General features: G+C 47.0%; 1 protein-coding gene across 3 annotated transcripts in view; it reads left to right on the top strand.

The window, feature by feature from the left end:
* MYO7A (myosin VIIA) overlaps positions 1-25,422 on the top strand; it is a 324,978-nt gene that overhangs the window by 167,084 nt on the left and 132,472 nt on the right. For all 3 annotated transcript variants that reach the window (XM_030200068.1, XM_030200066.1, XM_030200067.1), the window contains 4 exons: positions 6,356-6,514; positions 12,364-12,456; positions 21,889-21,983; positions 23,096-23,180. In XM_030200068.1, coding sequence (XP_030055928.1) covers positions 6,356-6,514; positions 12,364-12,456; positions 21,889-21,983; positions 23,096-23,180 — 432 coding nt within the window. The remainder of the gene's footprint in view (positions 1-6,355; positions 6,515-12,363; positions 12,457-21,888; positions 21,984-23,095; positions 23,181-25,422) is intronic.

The following is a 25,422-nucleotide window of genomic DNA, read 5'->3' on the forward strand; positions in this document are numbered from 1 at the left end:
AGCGAAAGTCAGCCTGGCTAATTCCTTCTTGTCTTGCCCTGTTGTTTATAAGTGCTCACATGTCACAGTTCGAGTGAGTTTTTTTTTTTCTTGGGTTCTCTGATCTCACATGTATGTATTTGGCATTTTTCCCAGGTGGGCTTGTTGGGAAGGACTTTAAATCTTTTTAAATGCTACTGGTACTTAAGGCAGAGTTGTCAGCTCTCCTTTAACCAACGGCTCCATTTTCTTCTTCCGTGGTTTGCTTCTTCCCATTTATATAGTAGACAGATTGTGGGATTGACACCTATGTCTTGAAAAAAATTCTCTCAGGAGTTTTCAGATATAGCCAGTCACTAGTAAATCAGCTGCTTCATATATTTGGAAAGGAATCTTGATAAGAGGCCCTGGTTTTAAAGATCTCATCTTAAGTTTTGCATCAAAGGAAGCGTAAGAAAACTGGCCAAGCACGGGTCGGTTTGCTGGCATGGTTTGAAACGGTACACCTTGAAGGACGTCATTTTCTACTACTCTTGGAAGGGGGAAAAAACACGGAAACCAAATTTATACAGGGTCCTTTTACTAAACTGCAGTAAAGGGTGGCCTTAGTTTTCAAGTCCAAACTTAAAGCCCACCTCTTTACCACTGCTTCTGACTCCTAACCACCACTCACGTGCCCTGTCCTTTTATCCTCACCTCTTTATTCCCTTACCCTTATTGTTCTGTCTGTTGCCCTTATTGTTCTGTCTGTTTACCTGTCTTATTTAGATTGTAAGCTCTTTGAGCAGGGACTGTCTTTTTATGTATGGTGTACAGCGCTGTGTTTGCCTTGTAGCGCTATAGAAGTGATAAGTAATAGTAGTAATGTAGAAGCCTGCCCTTGCAGATCAGCAATGCGGCCTCGCAGGCTTCTGTTTCTGTGAGTCTGTGCAGGACGTCAGACTCACAGAAACAGAAGCCTGCGCGGCCGCGTTGCTGATCTGCAAGGGCAGGCTTCTAGATGGAATGTTGCTAGTGGAGGAGTAGCCTAGTGGTTAGTGCAGTGGAACATGGGATGTTGTTGCTATTTGAGATTCTGGAATGTTGCTATTACTTGAGATTCTACATGGAATGTTGCTACCATTGGAGATTCTGTTGCTACTATTTGAGATTCTACATGGAATGTTGCTAGTCCACTAGCAACATTCCATTTTTAGATTGTGAGCTCTTTGAGCAGGGACTTTCTTTTCATATATGGTGTACAGCGCTGCGTATGCCTTGTAGCACTATAGAAATGATAAGTAGTAGTAGTAGGATACCCTTGCCCGCTAAGACCATTTGTACTGCAGCTGGAAAATGACTGATTTCTTTTCCATTTTCCCAATTAATGACCATGTGCTAATGTTAAAGATCGAAAAATATTTTGTTCAGAGCATTGAAGGAAGCGACTACAATCTATAAAGAATTTAAACACATGGAACCTCAACTGCCACAGAAGGTCTACATCGATGATCGTTCATCAAAGCCTATAATCACTGGTTTCAATTAAAGCACCAAAAAAGTAACAGTGGAAAAACAACTCATAAAAACGGAGAAAAAACATTGTTGCAATAGAAATAAAACATGGAAAAGAAAATAAGATGATACCTTTTTTATTGGACATAACTTAATACATTTCTTGATTAGCTTTCGAAGGTTGCCCTTCTTCCTCAGATCGGAAATAAGCAAATGTGCTAGCTGACAGTGTATATAAGTGAAAACATTCAAGCATTACTATGACAGTAAAATAGATACTATTGGAGATTCTACATGGAATGTTGCTATTCCACTAGCAACATTCCATGTAGAAGGCTGCGCAGGTTTCTGTGAGTCTGACGTCCTGCACGTACGTGCAGGATGTCAGACTCGCAGAAGCAGAAGCCTGCGCGGCCACATTGTTGATCTGCAAGGGCCGACTTCTACATGGAATGTTGCTAGTGAAATAACAACATTCCATGTAGAATCTATAGAAATCAAACAAAATAAAACATGGAAAAGAAAATAAGATGATACCTTTTTTATTGGACATAACTTAATACACTTCTTGATTAGCTTTCGAAGGTTGCCCTTCTTCCTCAGATCGGAAATAAGCAAATGTTTGGTAGGTGACAGTATATATAAGTGAAACATCAAAGCATTTCAGTGATAGTAACATAGTAGCATAGTAGATGACGGCAGAAAAAGACCTGCATGGATGGAGGTGGATAGGTGAGAGACCGGGAGATATGCATGAGAACATCAAAGCCGCCCCCCCCCCCCCCCCACCCTCCGCTCATACACATGCCTGCCGGCAAAGTACACACCATCAAACTGTGGTTTGTGTATTTCCGCTAGTCAGTATTCTGTGCAAAAGGGGGCCCACGTAAACAGGTAAATGAGAGAAGGAGTGGCCTAATGGTTAGTGCAGCAGGCTTTGATCCTGGCAACCTGGGTTTGCTTCCCCCTGCGGCTCCTTGTGACCTTGGGCAAGTCACTTAACCCTCCATTGCCCCTAGGGACAGAGAAAGTACCTGCATATAATGTGTACAGTGCTGTGTACATCTAGTAGCAGTGGCGTAGCTACAGGTGGGCCGGGGTGGGCTGTGGCCCACCCAATTTGTACTCAGGCCCACCCAAAATTGTGGCTCTCTTGCTGTGGCTAGTGGGAGTCTTCAAACTCCACCAGAATTTCCTCCTTGTCAGGCAGTCAATGCTCTTCCAAACGGCAGCTGGCACCACACACCGGTCTCTCTGCACATGCTCAGTTCTCACCAGGCGGAAGCACTGAGCATGTGTGGGCTACCGGCAGCAGCATCAGCTCAAGTCAAGTGCTGCCATCTGCTGTTTGGAAGAGCACTGGCTGCCCGAGGAGGAGGAAATCTTCAGCTGCTGCAGTTTGGGGATCCCTTCCAGCTCAGGTATTTAATATTTTGTGTTTGAGGGTAGGGGGAGAGCACAGTTGAGGGCGGCCAGGAGGGGCTGAATTCCATGCCCATCCATTTTGGACTGAGGCCCACCCATAATTGGCTGTCTGGCTACGCCCCTGTCTAGAAGCACTGTAGAAATGATTAATAGTAGTAGTAATATACCACCATTAATGCACCTTCTTGCTGCCTACAACTGGGGGCTGTTTATAGAATTAACCCCTCTCCAAAATGCCTACACTGTCTATTATGAGAATAACACATATAGAGGTGAATTCTATATATGGCGCCAAAAAAAGCGCTATTCTATAAGCTGCACTTAAAATTAGGCGTGGTTTATAGAATAGTGTTTATACAGTGGCGTTCCTAGGGGGGCGGACACCCGGGGCGGCGCCCCACCCCCCTGGGTGCAGCACCCCCCCCCCCCCCGATGCAGCACGGACCCCCCCCCGGGTGCACGCTGCTGGGGAAGGGGGTGCCGCAGCGCGCGCCTGCTCAGAGTTCCCTGACTTCGCGCGTTCGCTGCAGCTCCCTCTGACCCGGAACAGGAAATAACCTGTTCCAGGGCAGAGGGAGCTGCAGCGAACACGCGAAGTCAACGAACTCAGAGCAGGCGCGCGCCGCAGCACCCCCCCAGCGGCGTGCACCCGGGGCGGACCGCCCCCACCGCCCCCCCCCTTGGTACGCTACTGTGTTTATACCCAGGAATCGTGCCTAACTTTAGGCATGACCATTTGCACCAACTGAAACGTGGTGCAAACATAAGCCTGTATCTCCCCTCACCTTGTAACAATGAGCGTAAATGTTAGGAATGTCTCTGTTCTGCCCATGACCCTCCCATTTCAGTGCCCCGTTTTTCAACTTGCGCATCAAATATAGGCACGGATCTCGCACCTAAGTTTATGCTCATTAATGCCAATTAAATCTAATTAGTGGCAATAGTTGCTTGTTAGCCAATTACTGGTGCTAATTAGCACCTTATTCAATTAAATTGTGCATGCAATGTTTGGTAAGTTTTATAAAATAAGGGGGATGGGGGAATTCTGTATAGATCAGCCAAAATTAGGCGCCAGGATGATCCGCGCTAATCGTGAATTTTGTAGAGGCTGTATTCTCTTAACACTGCACTGAAATTCTGGGAATGTCCCTGACCTGCCCATGCCCCTCCCTTGGCCACACCCCCTTTGGAGTTGTGCGCTGTGTAAAGCAGGTGCACCTGTTATAGAATAGGGCGTAGGGCAGATCTGCGTGTAACTCCTAATGACTGTCAATTAAATGCTTGTTAATACCAATTAGTGACAGTTTAGTCAATTACTTTACATTTGCGATCTGCGCCCAAAATTAAGGGGTCCATTTACAAAGGTGCACCGAAAAGTGGCCTGCGCTGGTGTAGCTGTGTGTATTGGATGCGCACAGGTCCATTTTTAGCGCACCTGCAAATAAGGCCTTTTTTTGCCAAAAATGGACGTGCGGCAAAATAAAAATTAGTGGGCGTCCATTTTGGGCCTAAGACCTTACCGTTACCCCTTGACCTAGCGGTAAAGTCTTGCGTGTTAACCGGGTGGTAATCATCAGCGCACGTACAGTGCTGATTACCGCCCAGTTAGCGCCGCATGCCAGAAATTTTCTGGGGCACGTAGTGGGCACACGTAGAAAATGAAATTACTGCCCAGGCCATGCGGTACCTCAAAATTGATGCACGTAGGATGCACATATGCATCTACACGGCTTAGTAAAAGAGCCCCTAAGAGCCTAACTTTGAGCAACCTATACAGGATTTGGGGGATAAAGTAGCTTGCAGGAGTGTTAACCCAAAATCCACCCTAATGAAGCAAAGTGATTTTAAAAAGTGTTCAAAATGGCAATATAAAACAATGTTTTATATTGCCTACCTTTATATGTCTTACCCTTATCCCTTATTTGTCCTGTCTGTCTGTCTTGATTTAGATTGTAAGCTCTTTTGAACAGGGACTGTCTTTTCTTCATGTTCAATTGTGAAGCGCTGCGTACGACTGGTAGCGCAATAGAAATGATTTGTAGTAGTAGTAGTATGTTTAACAAATGCCATTTTTGTCACTTTGAAAATGTAATAAGATTTGTGAAAAAAAGTGTGCAGAATGGCTGATCACCTATTGGCAGAGTGAAAAGTATGTTTGGAAAAAAGTAGAAAATGTAACGCAGATGCATTAATGCCAAGAACTGAACTGCTGTTTGAGGGTTAGTTAAGTTGCATGCTTTAGTACTTGTGGAATTGTATGTTAGTACATAAGTGTTACCATACTGGGACAGACTGAAGGTCCATCAAGCCCAGCATCCTGTTTCCAACAGTGGCCCATCCAGGTCACAAGTACCTGGCAAGATCCCAAAACAGTACAATACATTTTATGCTGCTTATCCCAGAAATAAGGAGTGGGTTTTCCTCATCCATTTTAATAATGGTTTATGGACTTTTCCTTTAGGAAGCCATCTAAACCTTTTTTTAAACCCCGCTGAGCTAACTGCTTTTATAACTTAAACAAAAGCTTAACACAGTGTCTAAGGGCCCCTTTTACAAAGGCACGCTAGCGTTTTTAGTGCACACTAAAATTAACTTGCGCTAAACACTAAGATGCCCATTACATTCCTATGGGCATCTTAGCATTTAATGCACGTGAATTTTTAATGCGTGCAAAAAACGCAAGCGCGCTTTTGTAAAAGACACCCTAAGTTAGTTTGAACTGGTTTCTGAAGGTGAGAGAATAGAAGTTAGCAAATGTTGTTTTCAACTTAGGGCTGTGTTAAAATTTGATTTGCTGGACATGCAGAGTGAATGAAAGCCAGTGTGTTCATTTTCTCCACCAGACATCAGCAGACCAAGAACATGTTGATAGTAGTAGGAAATGGAATGGCAGGAAGTGAAAGGCTGGTGGAATCTTTCAGGGTGTATTTTGTTGTAAAGCTTTTACAGGTTTCGGAAGGTCAGAGTAAGTTATAACTTCACTGAATGATTTGCAAGCTTTTTCCTGTCTCTGACTTCATGCACTACAGAAAGAGAGAATTCATTTATTAACTGTAAAAAGATGAGCTAACAAACATTTTAATACGTTGCTGAAGAACCAGTAAGGACGATAGCACTGAATGGGTTTTATTTCCTTTTCTGGTACTGCTCTTGTTCAAATACAATCAAGTTTCAGCCTCATGCTCTAAGCTCCTGATTTAATTTCAAAGATGTTCCATAAACAGTTGTTTCTTTCTCATTCAAATTTCTGTCTTATTAGGTTGTATTTTGATGATTGGTTGGAATTGTATTCTTCCTTGAAGGTGGTTACTGTGGAGATTTCGCTCTGATAGCTTCATGATCGGAATCATTTTTTGGTTGTTTGTTTTCCTTGATTAGCTACAATGGTTTTCCTTTTCTGCTGATCAGGCACCATTTCTTCACTAGTTCTCCTCGTCTGTGTGTTTTTCCTATTTAGCTATTTGATAGGGAGCTGTGTGTCCGCCAGCTGAGATACTCGGGGATGATGGAGACAATTCGGATCCGAAGAGCTGGTTATCCCATCCGTTACACTTTTGTGGAGTTTGTGGATCGCTATCGTGTCCTCATGCCTGGAGTGAAACCTGCATACAAACAGGTATAATACAGACATTGGTGCAGCAAGATAAAAGGAACGGAGTCTGGAGTTAGCGGTGGAAGAGAAGGGCGCAGATAAGAGAGATTTACCCAGTGACAGCTGTCGGCTCTGCCAGTTCCCTGCTCCCTCTGGCGTTACTTCCTGTTCCGGAGCAGGGAAATAATGGAGCTGACAGCTATGTGACTGCTCCCTGCACCCCCAGGAGGTGATGTGCCGGGAGGGTGGGGTGGAGGTGATATGCCGAGGGAGGGTGTTGCGCTGGGGAGATGCACAGCGGCGATCTGCTGCGGGTGGCAGCGTAGGAATGTCACTGCCTTTTGCTACATATAGTAGTGATTTTCATTCCTAGAGACATTTATTTTTTCTTTAACTAAGGGGAGGGTGGAAGTTATCAATGTGGTCTACCGTTAAGACATATTATTTTACTGCTAACCTCAGTTATTGGTAACTGGGTCTCATTGCACAAAGTGGAACCTGTGCTAAATTAGCACAAGTTAGTGATAGAATAACATGTCTTAATGGTAGCCCACATTGATAACTACATCCCTAAGTAGTGTGAGGCCACAATTTTAATTTGGTTTCACTTTGGAGCAAGACATATATGATGGGGGATTAGGGAGAATTTTTCTCTTAATCCCTTGTGTAAAGCCCTGGCAAAAATGATCAGTTTTTTAAAAATGTGTGCGTGTTTTTGAGCTGCTGTAAAATCTGATGGAGATTAATTTTGGGATCATCGTTGGACAGGGCCCAGTCGTGGGAAATAAAAAGTTGACACCCAAGACTGCATTGTAGAATAGGAATCATATTAACGGGCTGGACCAGTAGCTCAATGGCAGTGCTCTGCAAGTCGGGTCCTTTGCTCACCTGAGACTGGGGAAGATGCAAAGGCATCGTTCGCTGCCAGTAGCCTGACACATTTTTCTCCCTTTGCAAAATGGGGAATTCCCGTGTCGATCTGTGTTCCAGCCATGGCACACCCAAACCACATCTCCTCCATACATGGTGGAGCTCTCCACGTGTCAACAGTGGCTTTCTAAAATCACTGAATTTAAATGCGTTGTTTACACATGGAGGAGCGTCTAAAATAACCCCTTTTGTGTTAAGACAAAAATGAAAATTCAGCACCACACGTCAAGACTCTCAAGACTTGTTAACTATAAAGTCTTGATATCTTGGAGTATAACCTTGGCACACCAGACACACCTGAAGTCTCTTTATTATTTTCTGAATGGTTCCTTTATTATTGAATAAATACAGATAATTGACTCACAGTCAGATGTTCAGAAGTGTTGCCCCAGGGCACAGAGACTCCGTAATTCTGAGAGCTGTTTCTGAGAGCTGTAGCAGTGGTTGGAGGTAGAAATCTGAGGAGAGGCAGCTTTATTGCAGAGGTGAGAAATAGTTCAACAGATAGAAGTAGCTCAGAGCTGGGTATGACTGGAGTGTGCGATATCTCATTTGGAAGATATTTTCAAGGTAAAAAACCAAGTTCGTTCCAGGGAGTTGGGAGCAGGACAAGTGCTGGTCTGAAGCAAGATGGAGAATGCCTCATGGCCAGAGAGCAGGGTTGCCAGCTGGGAAAAATTTTCCCAGCCCGAAACAGCCGTAAACCCGCCCGTAGCCAATCCCCGTCTTCCGCGTCACCTAACCCCGCCTCCCACGTCACTAGCCCTGCTCCTACATCATCCCTGATGTCAGCCCCGCCCCTGAAAGGCTTCTATTGGTCCAATTTGGACCAATAGAAGCCCCAGAAAAGCTTCTATTGGACCGAATTGGACCAATAGAAGCCCCGGAAAAAACCGCCGAACTCGCACAGCGGCAACGGGAAAAACGCCCAAAAAACCACATCCCGCGGCCGGCGAAATTTTTCCACCGCCGCTGGCGAAAACCCACCCAATTGGGCGGTAAAACCGCCCACCTGGCAACCTTGCCAGAGAGACAGGGAGGTCAAGAAGGCTCACACAGACCCAGGGAGGAGAAGGAGGACCAATGGGGACAGAGCCTGCCATCGGGTAGCAAGGGGTGGCCCTAGAGGACAGCCCTCGATTGGAGGGAAAGGACATACCTGGCTGACCTCTCAGTACAGAGATAGTAAGAATGACCAGGAAACGATAGCAGGTAGACAAAGGAGCCAAGCTTGGCTGAGAAAGAGAGGAAGTCTAGGCAACAGCACCACCAATAGTTCGGTTCTTACACAGATAGGCAAGTGTGGCTGCATCGCCTGTGAACTACATTACACACAATGCATTGCTCACGTATCTTTGCGATGAGAACTGCAGCAATGAAAGTCCTTAGAAATGAGAATAACAGTAAAGGCATTAAACACATTTTAGGATCACATTATAAAGTAGTGCGAGGCTGTCAGAGGACAGAACACCACAACAGAAGGGAGGAACAGTTCAACGAGGGGGTCTTTTACTAAAGCTTATCTGCAGCAGGGCCCGTTTTATTCCTATGGGCCCTGCTGCAGGTAACTCGAGCTAAGCTTTAGTAAAAGGACCTCCTGAGACACAGGTAGAGTTGCTAATCTACTCTACTTCGTTAATTCTCACTAACACTGTACTTATTAGATCTTGGGTCTATTAGATTGTAAGCTCTTTGAGCAGGGACTGTCTTTCTTCTATGTTTGTGCAGCACTGCGTATGCCTTGTAGCGCTATAGAAGTGATAAATAGTAATAGTAGTAGTCTCTTGTAACCAGAGCTAATATTGTGATGTCATAATGCCTCAGGCCACCAATAAGAGCCAACCTCATCAGTGATGTCACAATGGCTTGATTGTCCTATACTTGGCTTACTTTTATTACATAGCTCTTTGAGCAGGGACTGTCTTTCTTCTATGTTTGTGCAGCGCTGCGTATGCCTTGTAGCGCTATAGAAATGCTAAATAGTAGTAGTAGTAGGGTCCCTGTTACACAAAATAGGACCTGTGGTTAATATGGCAGCACACATTAGTAACTCAAACTGTTAGGGAGCCCTATATACTGAAGAGTTTTTCCTTTTACAATTGCTGCAGGTTCAAAGTACTTAAGGGTATTTGCACCGGTTCCAACACGGAAAATAATGCACATAGCTTTGAAAACGTAATCGCCACATTATTCCCCTCCCTCGACCAGAAAATATCTTATGAACACCATCTCCTAATGCACCTAAAAGCACAAAGCTTGTGGAACCTACTACTACTACTAATAGCATTTATATAGCGCTACCAGACGCACGCAGCGCTGTACAATTGACATATAGAGAGTCCCTGCTCAAAGAGCTTACAATCTAGGTAACACAAACAGACAAGACATTACGGGCAAGGAAATTACAGGTTAAAGAGGAACAGGGGCAAATGAGTAGGGGTTAGGAGCCAAAGGCAGTAGTGAAAAGGTGAGCTTTCAGCATAGATTTGAAGACAGGTAGAGATGGAGCTAGATGTATGGGTTCGGGAAGACGGTTCCCTGTGCTTACCGTTAGCTGCATTAAAAGTAGACATTTTTCAGACAAACATTTACCTGGAGAAGTCGGGACCCAGGTAAGGAGCATTAGTTACCAATGTGTGGGCTATTTTACGAAAAACATATCTTAATGGTAGACCACATCGATAATTTCTCCCCCCTAAATTGCTTTTGAAATGTTCCATTTTGGTGACAATGGGAAAAATGCTTAGTACATCTAGCCATCAACATATCAGAGATGAACTGTCAGCAGGTTTCTTCCTCTCTAGTTGAATGTTTTTTTTCTTTTTTATTTATTTATAATTATTTTACAGCACTTTTTACAAGCCATACACACTTGTTAAACAGAAACACAGCAGAAGCTAACATGCAAATGAAGGAAACCTCATATCACAAAATTAAAGTCAGCTTTCTTAGACCACTTAAAACTGGGAAGCGTGGCCAAATCATAGGAGATTTATCATAGGCAACTTCAAATCTATTAAAGGCTACGTGCGAAACCTCATCTATATTACAATTTCCAACATTATTTTAACTTTTTTAAATCAAGAAAAGCTTTTAATTGCTCAGGTGCATTAAATATATACTTCGTCTCTCCAAATCGAATCAAACATGTACTTGGGTAGGCAAGGAAAAAAGTTCCCCCGAGTTTCAATATTTCCTGTTTCATAGCCAAAAACTTTTTTCTCCGTTCTTGCGTCAGTTTGGTAACAACCAGATAAATCCAAATTTTCCCTCCTCCAAAAAGTTCTTTTGAACGTTTAAAGTAAAGTCTTAAGATTTTATTTATTTATTTATTAGGATTTATTTACCGCCTTTTTGAAGGAATTCACTCAAGGCGGTGTACAGTAAGATAGCATTAAGATCTTGTTCAAACACAAAAGCCACTAAGAGCGTGGCTGTCTCCGTAACATTTTCTACAGATTGCTCCAAAATGGCAGATATATTATTCACATCAATATTTATGTCCTCCCCACCTCTAGCTTCTCCTTCATTCTTTCTTGGACTCTTAGGCAAATAATAAATCTTGGAGGACTAGCGTGCTGTGGAATTTTCAAGTTTTCAAGCAAATATCTTCTAAATAAATCCAAAGGCAAAGTCCCAGGAACTTTAGGGAAGTTCAAGAGGCGGAGATTCAAACGCCTGTTAAAATTCTCTATCTGCTCAGTCTTTTTATGGAGAGCCAATTTATCTTTCACCTTAGTAAAGTTAAAGTCTTGAAGATGTTTCACTTCATTTTGGATTTGTTTAACCCGGGTGGAAAGATCTTCCTTCACCGATTCAACTGTGTTAACCAGATCCTGAAATTTAAGATGCAAAGCAGATACCTCACCTGAGGATTTCTGAAGAGTAGAGTCCATCTTGTTGAGCATTAACCAGATCTTTCCGAGATTTACCTCCGTTGATGTTTCTGAGGCTCCAGTTAACCCTCGGGCCTCACTCTCCAGGCTCCCTTGCTGCGACGCGGGACCCTCGCCAGCAGGGGCGTAGCCAGACTTCGGTGGGAGGGGGTCCAGAGCCCGAGGGGGCACATTTTACCCTCCCCCCCACCCCCCCATCATTGCCAAACCCCCTGCCACCAACTTTGACCCTTCCCCTGCTGACGACCCTCTCGATCCCCTTCTCCCGCCGCCAACCCGCCGTCGCCTACTTTGCTGACGGGGACCCCAACCCCCGCCAGCCGAGCCGAGGTCCTCTTCTTACCAATCCCGCGCAAGGCTTCGTTCTAGTCTGACGTCCTGCACGTACAATGTGCAGGACGTCAGACTAGAATGAAGCCCTGCTCGGGATTACGAAGAAGAGGACCGCGGTTGGCAGGGGTTGGGGTCCCCCGCCAGCAAAGGTAGGCGATGGCGGGTTGGCGGCGGGAGGGGGGGTCGAAAGGGTCGTCGGCAGGGGGGTCCAGGGGCAAATCTATGGGAGCCCAGATCCCCGTGACCCCATACTGGCTACGCCACTGCTCGCCAGAGAGCTCACACTCTACACTTCCGGAAACGTGTAGGCTGTCTCCCAGCGAAGCAGCTAACGCCGGACACGGGGGAATGTTGGAAGCTGAGGGGGGAGATGAAGATGTTTCTTGTCCCAGCAGAGGCTCCGCTCCTCTGATTTCCTCCGCAGCGGGAATCACCACCCTTACCTCGCTTGGGGAGGCTCCAGCGAGGAAACGATCCAGACTCTGCTGGATTGGGGACGAAGTTGAGGTAGGCGGGGGAACAAACCTCACAGTCCCTTTCCTCTTTGTGTGGGGCATCTTTGAAGGAAAAAAAGGTTTTAGCAGAAAAACATCCAGCAAGAGCACAGCGTTTCACACACCGTCTGGATCACACCGCCATCTTGCCACGTCCCCCCTCTCTAGTTGAATGTTTTGCAGGTTTTAAATCATGCCTGCCTTTCTCTCTCTCTTCTAGGAAGACCTGCGGGGAACGTGTCAGCGGATAGCTGAAGCTGTGCTGGGTCGAGATGATGACTGGCAAATTGGCAAAACCAAGATTTTTCTGAAGGTAAAGTGCCAGGCATCCCATGCATGGCTTGAAATCACTTTAACATCTCCCTCTTTTAGCTATAGTAGAATCGTGCATACAAGCACATCCCAGACAACCACATGCTCATTGCTGGACTTGCTTGGTGTAAGAAAAAGAGGAAGTATGTAGGTCGAGATTAAGGGGCCCTTTTACTAAGCCGCGTAGGCGCCTACACACGCCCAACGCGCGCCAATTCGGAACTACCACGTGACCTGGGCGGTAATTTAATTTTTTTACATGCGTCCACTATGCACGCCGGAAAATATATTTTATTTTCCGGCGCACGGCACTAACCGAGCGGTAATCGGTATGGTATGTACACTGACAATTACCACCCGGTTAAAACGCGCGAGACCTTACCACTAAGTGAATGGGTGGCGGGAAAGTCTCAGACCCAAAATAGATGCGCGCCGATTTTTATTTTGACGCACATCCATTTTTGGCAAACAAAATGGCCTTTTTTGCGGGCCCGCTGAAAATGGATCTGCGCGCGTTCAAAACGTGCGCCTACACTAGCGCAGGCCATTTTTCAGTGCACCTAGTAAAAGGACCCCTAATTTAAGCATTGCCTGTGTATTTAGAGGAAAATTTTCAGATTGCCTGCCATGGAGATACCTCATATCCACGGACTTTGCATCAGGTTTCAAAGAGGAAGTACAGCTTTTCTACATAAAGGGGGAAAGTCTCTATATGGTGCCTAACAAATCAGCGCAGAAATCAGTGCTGACTAAGCATATTCTGTAAGCGCATAGCTTTAGGCACAGTATATAGAATACGTTTCGTTGATATAGCAGCGCCTAAATCTACACACATCCATTTATACCAATGAAAACCTGGCGTAAATCTCTGCACCTAGATTTAGGCGCACTGCGCCATATTCTATAACTACGCTTGTAAATTTCAGAATACCCACGAACATAGCCGCCAAGAGGGGGGGACAGGGGGGACAAAATTTTCCGGGCCCTGCCGCAGTCCCACCCGCCCTCCATCGTCGACTGTCTGCCCCTGCATTGAAATCGCAGCGCCTCTCACCTCCCTGAAAGCAGCGCTGCAGGCAGCAGGGCAGCAGATCGCCTCCCTTCTGGCCTCCTTCCCTCCCTGTGTTCCTGCCCTCGTCCGCGAGGGCGGGACACAAGGAGGGAAGGAGGGCCGAAGGGAGGCATTCTGCTGCCTGCAGCGCTGCTTTCACGGAGGTGAGAGGCGCGGCAATTTCAATGCAGGGGACCCGACCCGGTGGAGGACGGAGGGGGGGGAGTGGTGGCAGAGACCTTGGGGGGGTGGAGGGGGAGCGGCGGCGGCAGCAACCTTGGGGGGGATGGAGGGGGGGGTTCGGTGGTGGCGACCTTGGGGGTGGAACGGTGGTGGCAGCAGGGGCGGGGGCCCCGGGTGCAGCCTTGCCCCGGGCCCAGCCCAGTCTCTCAGCAGCCCTGCCCACGAAACACTGATTTCCCCTCCCATAACCACGCCCCTCTATGCTTGCATGTGTTAGAAGTTCATTTCACTTTATTACAGAATACACTTAGTGAGTTGTGCTCGCAAATTCTAATCAGTGCCAATTAGTGCTCATTATTGCTTGTTAAGTGCTGTCATCAGCACTCATTAGCTTGTTAACTTACATGCATTGTTATAGTATCCATGCCAATTTCGATGCAGATCTGTAGGCACACTATATAGAATCCTGGAGAAAGTGCAAAGAGTTGAAAACACAACCACGTAAAGAGCTTTGAAACTTGCCCTCTACATCAGAATTAACTATCAACTCTTATTGGTTTTACTTAGGGTTACCATATTTTGTCCCCCAAAAAGGAGGGCACATGCCCAGCCCCCACCACACACCCTGCCCCTTTCACATCCACCCCACCCCCTTTCACACCCTCGCTCTGCCCCTGTCACATTTTCCCCTCCCATCTGTAACACACCCCATCACCCCCCCCTCCCCATCACCCCCTCCCCTTACCATACTATTGCCCTGGTGGTCTAGTGACCTCTTCAGGGCAGGAAAGAGCTGATTCAAAATGACTGCCGAGAGTTGAAGTCTCGCGAGGTCACTTCAACTCTCGGTGGCCATTTTGAATTGGCGCCGAGATCAGCAACAGGAAGGATGTATGCAGGGCAGCGCTCCGGGCTTTTTCCTGCCCCGAAGGCGGAAGAGGTCACTAGACCACCAGGGCAGTAGTAACTAAGGGGAGGGGAGGCTAGCAATCTGCCCGTTTGTCTGGATTTCTATGGGATGGCCCGTCCACCAGCCTGCCTGTTTGATTGGCAAAACCCGCCCGGTTGCCCGGACATGTCCTCAAAAAGAGGACATGTCCGGGTAAATCCGGACATATGGTAACCCTAGTTTTACTCCTAAATTCATTTCACTGAAATCTGATTAATTCCCATCGGTCCAAGATATCATTTGAAAAATTCAAGTTTCAGAACAGATAAGACCATTTTCCTGCTTTCTAGGGTATTTCATATTTTTAGAAACTAAGGGGGTCAGCATTTATTTTAAAAGCCATCCATGGTCATGTATATTCAGTGCTGCTATTCACAAAAGAGGTGACACTGAATATACGTATTCACATACAAAAAATAACATATAAAAAACAATTTGATATAAATCTATAATTGAGAAGGACCATTAACAGTGGGAATCTAGAATTATAATAACCACCAGTGGCGTTCCAAGGGGGGGGCGGTGGGGGCACTCCGCCCCGGGTGCACGCCGCTGGGGGGGGGGGGTGCCGCGCGCCTTTCGGCTCCGCTCGTTTCGTGCTTTCTCTGCCCCGGAACAGGTTACTTCCTGTTCCGGGGCAGAAGAAGCATGGAACGAGCGAAGCCGACAGGCGCGCGGACCCCCCCCCCCCCCCAGCAGATAAAAATGCACCCGGGGGGTTGTCCTTTTGCCAGGGGGGAGGGGGTGTTCTTCTGCAGGGGATTGGGGGGGTCGCACTGCACCCGGGGGGGGGGGGGGGGCGCATCGGTGATCTGCCCCGGGTGTCAGCCACCCTAGGAACATCACTGATAACCACCAATAAATTATGGCCTTCCCCACCTATCTCTTCATCTGTCCAACTTATAAAATTTACAGCTGTGTAATAGTCAATAGTGCAAATATTAAACAATGCAAAATCTTTCACACAATATTAATCAAAAGTAAAAAAAAACAACTTATAGGATGTTCTTCAATGATGGCTGCAATCAAGACTGAGGGGTCCTTTTCCTAAAGCTTGGCATGAGCTAATGGAATTAGACCTCTTTTTTACTAAGGTGCGCTGAAGAATGGCCTGCGGTAGTGTAGGCGCGTGTTTTGGCCGCGTGCAGGATCATTTTTCAGCGCACCTGTAAAAAATGCCTTTGGGGGGGGGGGCCCAAAATGGATGTGCGGCAAAATGAAAATTGGCGCACGTCCATTTTGGGTCTGAAACCTTACCGCCAGCCATTTGACTTAGTGGTAAGGTCTCAAACGTTAACCAGGCGGTAATGGTCAACGTGCGTCCAAATGCCGATTACCATCGGCGCACCAGAAAATTAAAAATATTTTCTGATGTGTGTCAAAACTGAAATTGCCGCCCAGGCCATACGGTAGCCAGGCGGTAACTCGGAAATGACCTGCGTTGGGCACGTGTAAGCGCTTTCGCAGCTTAGTAAAAGGATCCCTAAATGCTATGATGCCCATTTTATACCTATGGGCTTCCTAGCATTTAGCGCTCACTAATTCCATTAGCGCTCGCTAAGCTTTAGTAAACGAGCCCCTAAGAAAGCTGCTGTAACATCCATAAGCATTCTCAATAACCCACTAGAAAAATTTATGTTCAGTAAATTCTTGTAACCGCGAACATGACATCATATTTCCTTAACTGCATCCACCAGGGATAGTTATTTCAGGCCCGATATTCAGCCGGCGACGCCACCAGAGTTAAACCAAGATATTCAGTGAGGGCCATTTTCGGCAACCCGCATTGAATAGCCGATATTTTTTAAACCCGTAAATACTTACCCAATTAAGCCAATATTCAGCAGCTGACCGGTTAAGTTATAGTAGTCAATGATAGGACTGCTATTCATGCAGTCCAGTTTAACCACTAATCTTATCTGGTCTGGCACTGAATATCTGTGCCTAACTGGATAAGTTGTGCGATATAGCTGGTTTAGCGGTAGGTGCTAACCACGCAGATTTAGCAAGAGTAAGGGGGCCCCTTAAATCTTCTAGTCAAAATGTCCTTACCCTAAAGAGCCTGCAGTCTAACTCTGCACAAAGACAAGTTACTCAGGGTCATACTGCAAGTGGTGATTATGAGAGTGAAACCACGGTCATCCAGTTCTCGGTGCCATGCCCAATCTTCAGCACAGCATTGCCAGCTGTGAGGTCCTTTTACTAAGGCGCGTCGAAAAATGGCCTGCGCTGGTATAGACGCATGTATTGGAGGCGTACAGGTCCATTTTTCAGTGCACCTACTACTACTACTACTTATCACTTCTGTAGCGCTACAAGGCATACGCAGCGCTGTACACCATACATGAAAAGACACGTGCAAGAAAGGCCTTTTTTTTGGCCGAAAAAATGGACTTGCAGCAAAATTAAAAACGGCACCCTTTGACCTAGAGGTAAGGTCTCATGCATTAAGCAGACGGTAATGGTCAACGCGCATACAATGCCAATTACCGCCTGGTTAGTGCTGCGCTTTGGAAAACTTCCGCATGTAAAAAATGAAATTACCTTCCGGGCCACAGGGTAGCCAGGCAGTAGTTCAAAACTGACGCACCTAGAACGCACGTAGGCGCCTATGCAGCTTAGTAAAAGGACCCCTATATGACCCAGCATTAAATAAAAGTTGATACTTGGATACTCTTTCTCATAAAGTGCATAGGCAAAGAATAAAGAGAAATCCACAAGCTTTCTGTGCGGCAGGCAAAGGTTAAGGGACCTGTTTACTAAGCAGCGTTATAGGCACCAGTGGCGTAGCTACGTGGGGCCAGGGGGCCTGGGCCCCCCCCCCCCCCGTAGATTTGGCCCTGGACCCCCCTTCCGACGACCCTCTCGACCCCCCCCTCCCGCCGTCGCCTACCTTTGCTGGCGGGGGTCCCCAACTTCCACCAGCCGAGGTCCTCTTCTTCCCGCAAAAGGCTTCCTTCTGTTTCTGACGTCCTGCACGTACGTCAGAAACAGAAGGAAGCCTTTTGCGGGAAGAAGACGACCTCGGCTGGCGGGGGTTGGGGTCCCCCGCCAGCAAAAGTAGGCGACGGCGGGTTGGCAGCGGGAGGGGGGGTCGAGAGGGTCGTCGGCAGGGAGGGGCAAAGTTGGTGGTGGCAGTGGGGGAGGGGCTAAAATGTGCCCCCTCACCTCGGGCTCTGGACCCCACTCCCGCCGAAGTCTGGCTACGCCCCTGATAGGCGCATTAACATTTTTAATGCGCTTTAACCATGTACGTACCTACAATATCCCTATAGGCGCCTACATGGTTAGCGCATGCGCTAAGTGTAGGCACGCTAAAAACACTAACGCACCTTAGTAAACAGGGCCCTGTGTGCCTTACGGCCTGGATCTGTCCTGCTTTCGAAGCACTGACTAGCATTTCGAGGAAATCTTGTGTGCTGTTGCATTCCGCTTTCCTCTCTAATGAGGTTGGTTGTTTTTTTTTTAATCAGGTCCCCACAGCTGTTTTAGCAGGAAACATGCAGAGCTAATCTGCTTAAAATCTGAGACTTCCTAAACAGGAAAGCACGGGGGTGGTTCTGTGTATGCAGAGGAAATAAAATAGTGTCCTGATGCTATCCAGAAAAAGAAGTATACTGCAAATGTATCAGAAACCAAGAGAGAGCGTGTGAATGTACTACACCCTCGCTATAAACACAACACAGCTTCTCAGTGTGAGGCTACAGTAACTGAGCTGTCCATCCAGGTCCTTCTATGCTCCATTTTCTCTGTTAAAATTCCCTGGTTTTAATATAAACATTTGCAGAACGCTAACTAATAAAAGCAAAGAACTGGTACAGACTGCATAAACCATGCAAACTTTACACATAACCCTGTTGGGGTTTTTTCCCCCAGTTTCCAAGAAGTTTTTTCCCCAGACTGTGTTTAAAAATGTTTCTTTTCCCCTCCCAGCAAATCCATGTTCAGAATATCATAATGGGATGTTTATGACACCATAATGCTTTTACACTGAAAGGCGGTATATCAAGTTTGTAATAAATATAAATAATTATTTCTGGAATAGGTGGCAGAGATATAGAAACAGAGGAGTATGACCTCACTGGAATGGAAAAAAAGACTTATCTAAAGCCAAAACATACATAATGATATCAAACAAATTCTAAAAATTAGTGGCATTAATTATATCATGTATAGATATTTTATTTATTTATTAGGATTTACTTTTCACCCAAGGCTGTGTACTGCAAGAATAAGTTGAACAGAGGTAATAGACAACTACAGTACTAAAAATATTCAAATGACAGTATATAGTATAGCAGCGAAATGTTAGAATTTATATATAATGGTTTTATGTTATTGTATTGTTAAGTAAGTTTTTGAATTTTATATATATTTACATTGTAACCAGCTTTGGAATAAAGCAGGATATAAATACAATAAATAATAATAGTAGGTTACATAAATTGTCAACATAATACACAATAAAACATTTGAATAGACAGCATAGGGTGTAAGCAAAAGTTGAACAATATTAGGCTGAATTTTCAACCAGTGCAGTTACCCACTGGTTGAGTCTATACAGGGGTGATAATGAATATACAGATTAACTTGAGTGCACCGACACTGTCCATTTAGTGTAGGCTTTTCCTGTTCAGCAGGCTTAAACTAAACAAATAAATTACCCATTTACCCCCACTTAGATTTAGGCGCCAAAATCGATGCAGATTCTATAATACCGCGCGTAACTTAATTGGGTTAACAAGCTAATGAGCGCTGATGACAGCACTTAAGCAATAATGAGCGCTAATTGGCACTGATTAGAATTTAGGCGCACAACTCGCTAAGCGTATTCTGTAACGATGTGCGCAGAGCTTCTGACATGCGGAGGCACAAAGGGGCAGGGTTATGGGTGAGGAAATGGGCATTTCATGGGTGTTACAAAATTTAGGCTCCTAGTTACAGAATATGGCCCAGTGCGCCTAAATCTGTGCGCTGAGATTTACACAGAGCCGGTGGTGGGAGGCGGGGCTGGTGGTTGGGAGGCGGGGCTAGTGCTGGGCAGACTTCTACTGTCTGTGCCGTAAAAATGGCAGATACTAATCACGGTCAGGTATACACAAAAAGTAGCCATCATCTACTATGTTACTATCCTTATTTTTGAAGGAGAAGGGCGGCCATCTTCTGACACAAATCAGGAGATGGCCAGCCTTCTCCTAAGGCCGGCCAAATCGATATAATCGAAAGCCGATTTTGGCCGGCTTCAACTGCTTTCCGTCGCAGAGCCGGCCAAAGTTCAAGGGGGCGTGTTGGCAGTGTACCGAAGGCGGGGCGGGGGCGTGGTTAAGAGATGGCCGTCCTTGGCCGATAATGGAAAAAAGAAGGGCGGCCCCGACGAGCCTTGTGGCCGACTTTACTTGGTCCCTTTTTGTTCACGACCAAGTCTTGAAAAGGTGCCCGAACTGACCAGATGACCACCTGAGGAAATCGGGGATCACCTCCCCTTACTCCCCCAGTGGTCACCAATCCCCTCCCATCCAAAAAAAAATTAAAAACATTTTTTTGCCAGCCTCAAATGTCATACCCAGCTCCATCACAGCACTATGCAGGTCCCTGGAGCAGTTTTTAGTGGGTACTGCAGTGCACTTCAGGCAGGCAGACCCAGGCCCATCCCCCCCCCCTACCTGTTACACTTGTGCTGGTAAATGGGAGCCCTCCAAAACACACCCAAAACCCACTGTACCCACATCTAGGTGCCCCCCTTCACCCATAAGGGCTATGGTAGTGGTGTACAGTTGTGGGTAGTGGGTTTTGGGGGGCTCAGCACACAAGGTAAGGGAGTTATGCACCTGGGATCAATTTGTGAAGTCCACTGCAGTGCCCCCTAGGGTGCCCGGTTGGTGTCCTGGCATGTGAGGGGGACCAGTGCACTACAAATGCTGGGTCCTTCCACGACCAAATGGCTTGGATTTGGCTGGTTTTGAGATGGCCGCATTAGTTTCCATTATCGGCGAAAACCAATGGTGGCCATCTCTAAGTGCGCCGATCTCTAAGGGCGGCCCAAATGTTGAGATTTGGCTGGCCCCGACCGTATTATCGAAATGAAAGATGGCTGCCCATCTTGTTTCGATAATACGGTCGGGTATGCCACTTTATGGGCCTGTCATTACAGATGGCCGCCCCCGTTCGATTATGCCCTTCCACGTTACACCAGGTTTTCATTGACACAAATGGATTGTGTGCAGATATTGGCACTAAAATATTAACTTAGCATGTTCTATAATTGGCGCCTAAATGTAGGTGCCAATTATAGAATCCTCTTAGTCGGCATTGATTTCCGGATCAATTTTTTAGGCACCGCATTTTAGCCTCCCGCCACTTTCGACTCCTCCCCTACGCCACCGCCCCTCCCCTGCCACTTTCGCCCCCCTCCTCCGCCGCTAATCTGTTTCTGTGAGTCCTGACGTCCTGCACGTTCCTACGTGCAGGACGTCAGGAGTCAAGATTCACAGAAACAGATGAATGAACGCGCCGGAGACCGGCGCTAAAGAGGACTTTGGCTGGCGGAGTCAGCAAAGGTACCTAGCGATGGCAGGGGGGGTCGAAAATGGTGGGGGAGGGTTGGCGGCCTGAGAGGTCGAAAATAGATGGGGCCGGGGCTAAATCTGTGGGGGCCCATGCCCCCGTGGCCACACCTAACTATGCCCCTGGCATAGGCAGCTTAGTAAAAGGGCCCCTGAAAGGAGGCTCCTGGATCATTTGTCTTATGACAAGAGAGCTTGACTGAGTGAAACAGCTGAAAAAGGTAGGGTTACCATATGTCCGGATTTACCCGGACATGTCCTCTTTTTGAGGACATGTCCGGGCAACCGGGCTGGTTTTGCCAATCTGCCCGTTTGTCCAGATTGCTGGCCTCCCCTCCCCTTACTTACTACTGCCCTGGTGGTCTAGTGACCTCTTCCGCCTTCGGGGCAGGAAAGAGCCCCCTCTTTCCTGCCCGGTGCGCTGCCCTGCATGCATCCTTCCTGTTCCTGATCTCGGCGCCGATTCAAAATGGCCGCCGAGAGTTGAAGTGAGAAAATGTAACAGGGGGCGGAGCGAGGGTGTGAAAGGGGGGTTTGGTGGGGTGTGGCAGGGTGTGAAAGGGGGTGTGGTGGGGCGGGGCATGTGTCCTACTTTTTGAGGGACAAAATATGGTAACCCTAAAGGCACCCTGGCAGGAAATTGGCAGAGCAGTACCCGGTTAACAGTTGCAAATTTTCTCTTCTCAGGATCACCATGACATGCTGCTTGAGATTGAGAGGGACAAGGCCATTACGGACAAGGTCATTCTCATCCAGAAAGTGGTGCGAGGGTTTAAGGACAGGTAGTGATGCGTTGTCTGGAAGCCATGGGAAGTCACGCTTTTGTGGGCCCATGAAGTAAAACTCCTGTGAAACGGACTTTAATGTGGGTTTGCACACAAAAAAATTTGTAACAGGCATATATATCTCTAGTATCAACTAATCCTCTTAGGAGTATTAGTTGAGATACTAGATATATGATTATAGGAGAAATGCCAGGGAAGATAGAAATCTGACTTTTTTAAACTACAGTGGTATTTTGATTTGATTGATCAGTAATCTGGACCACTGACCTCATTGCCATTTCAGAAACCTACATGTCTATGAGGCCTATTGAAGTGGTGATAAGGGCTCCTGTGCTAGCCCAATGGTAACTGGGCAGCGCAAGGCGATGCTCAATTGCCGCCAGGATATTGCCACGCAGGCTATTTCCTGGGGGGGGGGGGGGTTCCCTGGAAATGGAATGTGGAACTACGTTGGGCTTACCGCTGCTCTGTAAAACGGCCCCTCAGTGCATGGCAATGTACCTGTGCTAACTGATCACTGCAGAAACGTCCACACTCCTCCCCCTCCCCCCAGATATATTCCCTCTGGAGCAAAAATATTTTTTAGCGCATGTTGTACGTGTGCTAATGCGGAACTTACTGCAGGACACCTGACTGTGCCCCGTGCTAAGCTCTTTTAAGCTGTAGTAAGCACACGCTAGTGCTGACCACAGCTTGGAAAAAGGACCCCTGTATGCGCTCAATTGACGACAGAGCCCACAATCATTTGGTAGGATCATTTTTTTTGGGGGGGGTGGGGGGGGAGATAGTAGGGGTATTAATGGGCAACCTCCCCTAATACCCCTAATGTTTCCATGATTTTATCAATGTTTTTATATTTTTGTATATGCTATCATGATTTGTATTTGTAATTGTACATGATTTATGTATGTATGTTTTTTAGAATGTGGGGTCCCTGATGCAGCTGAAACACAGCTGTGTCAGGTCATCGGTTGAACAATAATCTTATTTACCAGCTTTCCCCGCCCTTCTAGTCATCTCCACTTCTTGTTTCCCATTGAGCAATGTGTGATGTATTTATATCCATTTGGGATAAAGCAGAAATGTTACTAATAAATGTTGTTTTTCAGGTCAAATTTCTTAAAAGTCAGAAAATCAGTCCTGTTAATACAGAGATACTGGAGAGGCCACAATTGCCGAAGAAACTACACTGCAGTAAGTCTAGGGCAGGTGTATGCTTATGTTTGTAGTAATTCTTTATATTTTCTCAACCCTCTTGTATAGTCTTTGTTCTCTCTGACATCCTTCCAGCCTTCTAAGACCTGGTCTTAAAATAGTCATTGAATATGGAACTAAAGATCCAGTTTACTTAGGCTTTTTTTTTCCAGTGTATGTGTGTTTGGGAGGGAGGTTTATAAAATCAAGCCCTTAAAGCAGAAGAATTTGCAGTAAAAAAAAAAAAAAGTTTATCATATTTCCTTTGAGGGCAAGATGCACAAAAGTCCTCGTTAGAGACGTTCCGTACCGAATTCCATAACGAATCGGTACGGAACGGCTATGCACGAAGGAAAGGGAATGCAAATGAGCTGCTCGTTGCAGCTCACTTGCATTCACTGACCCTTCGTTAAAAATGTTGGTAATCGGCCCCTAAAGCATGCGCAGAGCAGCCAAGCGTTATGCTGGCTGCTCTGTGCATGCCACAAACGGTTTTTTTTAAAAAACCCAAAACAAACACGTCCTTATGGATGGCCTTGCCCCCCGCCCCGCCCGCGATCGCCTCTGCTTCCCGCTCCCCCCTGCATTAAAAGCGTGACTTTTTTAGGCAGCCCCGGCCCCCCTCCTTCCCTCCTTTCCTCTCTTTCTAGTTTTTTTTTAAAAAACAGCTCCCGCCATCCTCCGCCCCTGTGCCCCACCCCCGCCACCCCCCGTCGTCGTCGCCTACGTAGGTTACTTACGTCAGACGAGAGCGGGCCCAGGAGGAACGGAGGGACATCCGAAGATGTGATGCGATCAGCTGTTCTTCCCCGTGCTGTGCAGCGCCTTCATACAGAGGTGAGAGGCGCTGCACAGGCACGGTTTCAGACAGAGGGGGGCCCGTGGGGGGGAAGCGGTGGCGACGACGACCTCAGGGGGGGTGGCGGGGGTGGACACGGGGGCGGAGGATGGCAGGAGCTGTTTTTTCTAAAAAAGTAGAAAGAGAGGAAGGGAGGGAAGGAGGGGGGCTGGGGCTGCCTAAAAAAGTCACGCTTTTAATGCAGGGGGGAGCGGGGAGCAGCGGCGACCTCGGGCGGGGGGGGGGCAAGGCCGTCCATAAAGGACGCTCCTGACCAGTGGCGTAGCAAGGGGGGCTGCCACCCGGGGCGGGGCGGTTCGCCGTTGCACCCCCCCCCCCCCGGGTGCAGCACGATGACAACCACCCCCCCCCCCCCCGACCAGCTCCCGCACCCTACCTTTAAAAAGAATATCCGGAGCCCTGCACATAAAGAAATGTGGACCGTCGGGCCTTCTCTCGCTCTTGTCTGTCCCGCCCTTGCGGAAATAGGAAGTTGCGTCAGTGGAGGGCGGGACAGACAAAGTGAGGGAAGACCCGACGGTCCACATTTCTTTTATGTGCAGGGCAGGCAAGAGGCGCTGCGCCTCGCCTCCCGATATTCTTTTTAAAGGTAGGGTGTGGGAGCTGGTCGGGGGGGGGGTGTCGATTCGCTGAGGGGGGAGCTGGCAGGGAGCGCCCCCCCCCCCTGAGCTGACACCCGGGGCGGACTGCCCCTCCCGCCCCCCCCCCCCTTGCTACGCCACTGCTCCTGACGAGCGTTTTTGTCCCCCCGTGATTTTTTTTTTTTTTTTTACATTTTACTTTTTTTAAGCCGGGCAGCCCTAATGAGAGCTTTCCCGGAGTTTTCCTGCATTAGGGCAAGCGGTAAACTTTGATGCATCTCATTTCAATAGGGTTTCTACAGAATTTGCTCATCTGCATTCCGTTTTCGTTTGCTGCTACCATCATCGGAAATTGGGCGTTAATACATGCCAGGGTTAAAAACTTGTTCATTAAAGGGTCGTTAAAGGCTCGTTTAGTTTAGTGCATCTGGCCCTGAGTGTCAGAAGAAGGAATTCATCCAGGAGGAGATGCCTGGAAACTTGGAGGTAGGGGGCCGAGATGAGCTCTCTCCTCCAGGAGGGAAGTTATCAACATGACCTACAGTTAAGACCTATTATGTTACTGTTAATTCCATTTATTAGTAAGTACATCTCATTGCATAAAATGGACCTGTGCTAAAATAACATGAGTTAGCGGTAAAATAACATGCCTCCTCTTTCCACTGTTATACATTGAAAAAAGGTGAACAGACAACATTTTATTGGACTATTTTTCTTAACATGTGCCTTCACTTGGCCAAGCCTAGGGTTACCATATTTTGTCCCCCCAAAAGGAGGACACATGCCCCGCCCCACCACACAC

Source organism: Microcaecilia unicolor, chromosome 4, assembly GCF_901765095.1.
Source record: "Microcaecilia unicolor chromosome 4, aMicUni1.1, whole genome shotgun sequence".
In the NCBI taxonomy this organism is placed as follows: domain Eukaryota; kingdom Metazoa; phylum Chordata; class Amphibia; order Gymnophiona; family Siphonopidae; genus Microcaecilia; species Microcaecilia unicolor.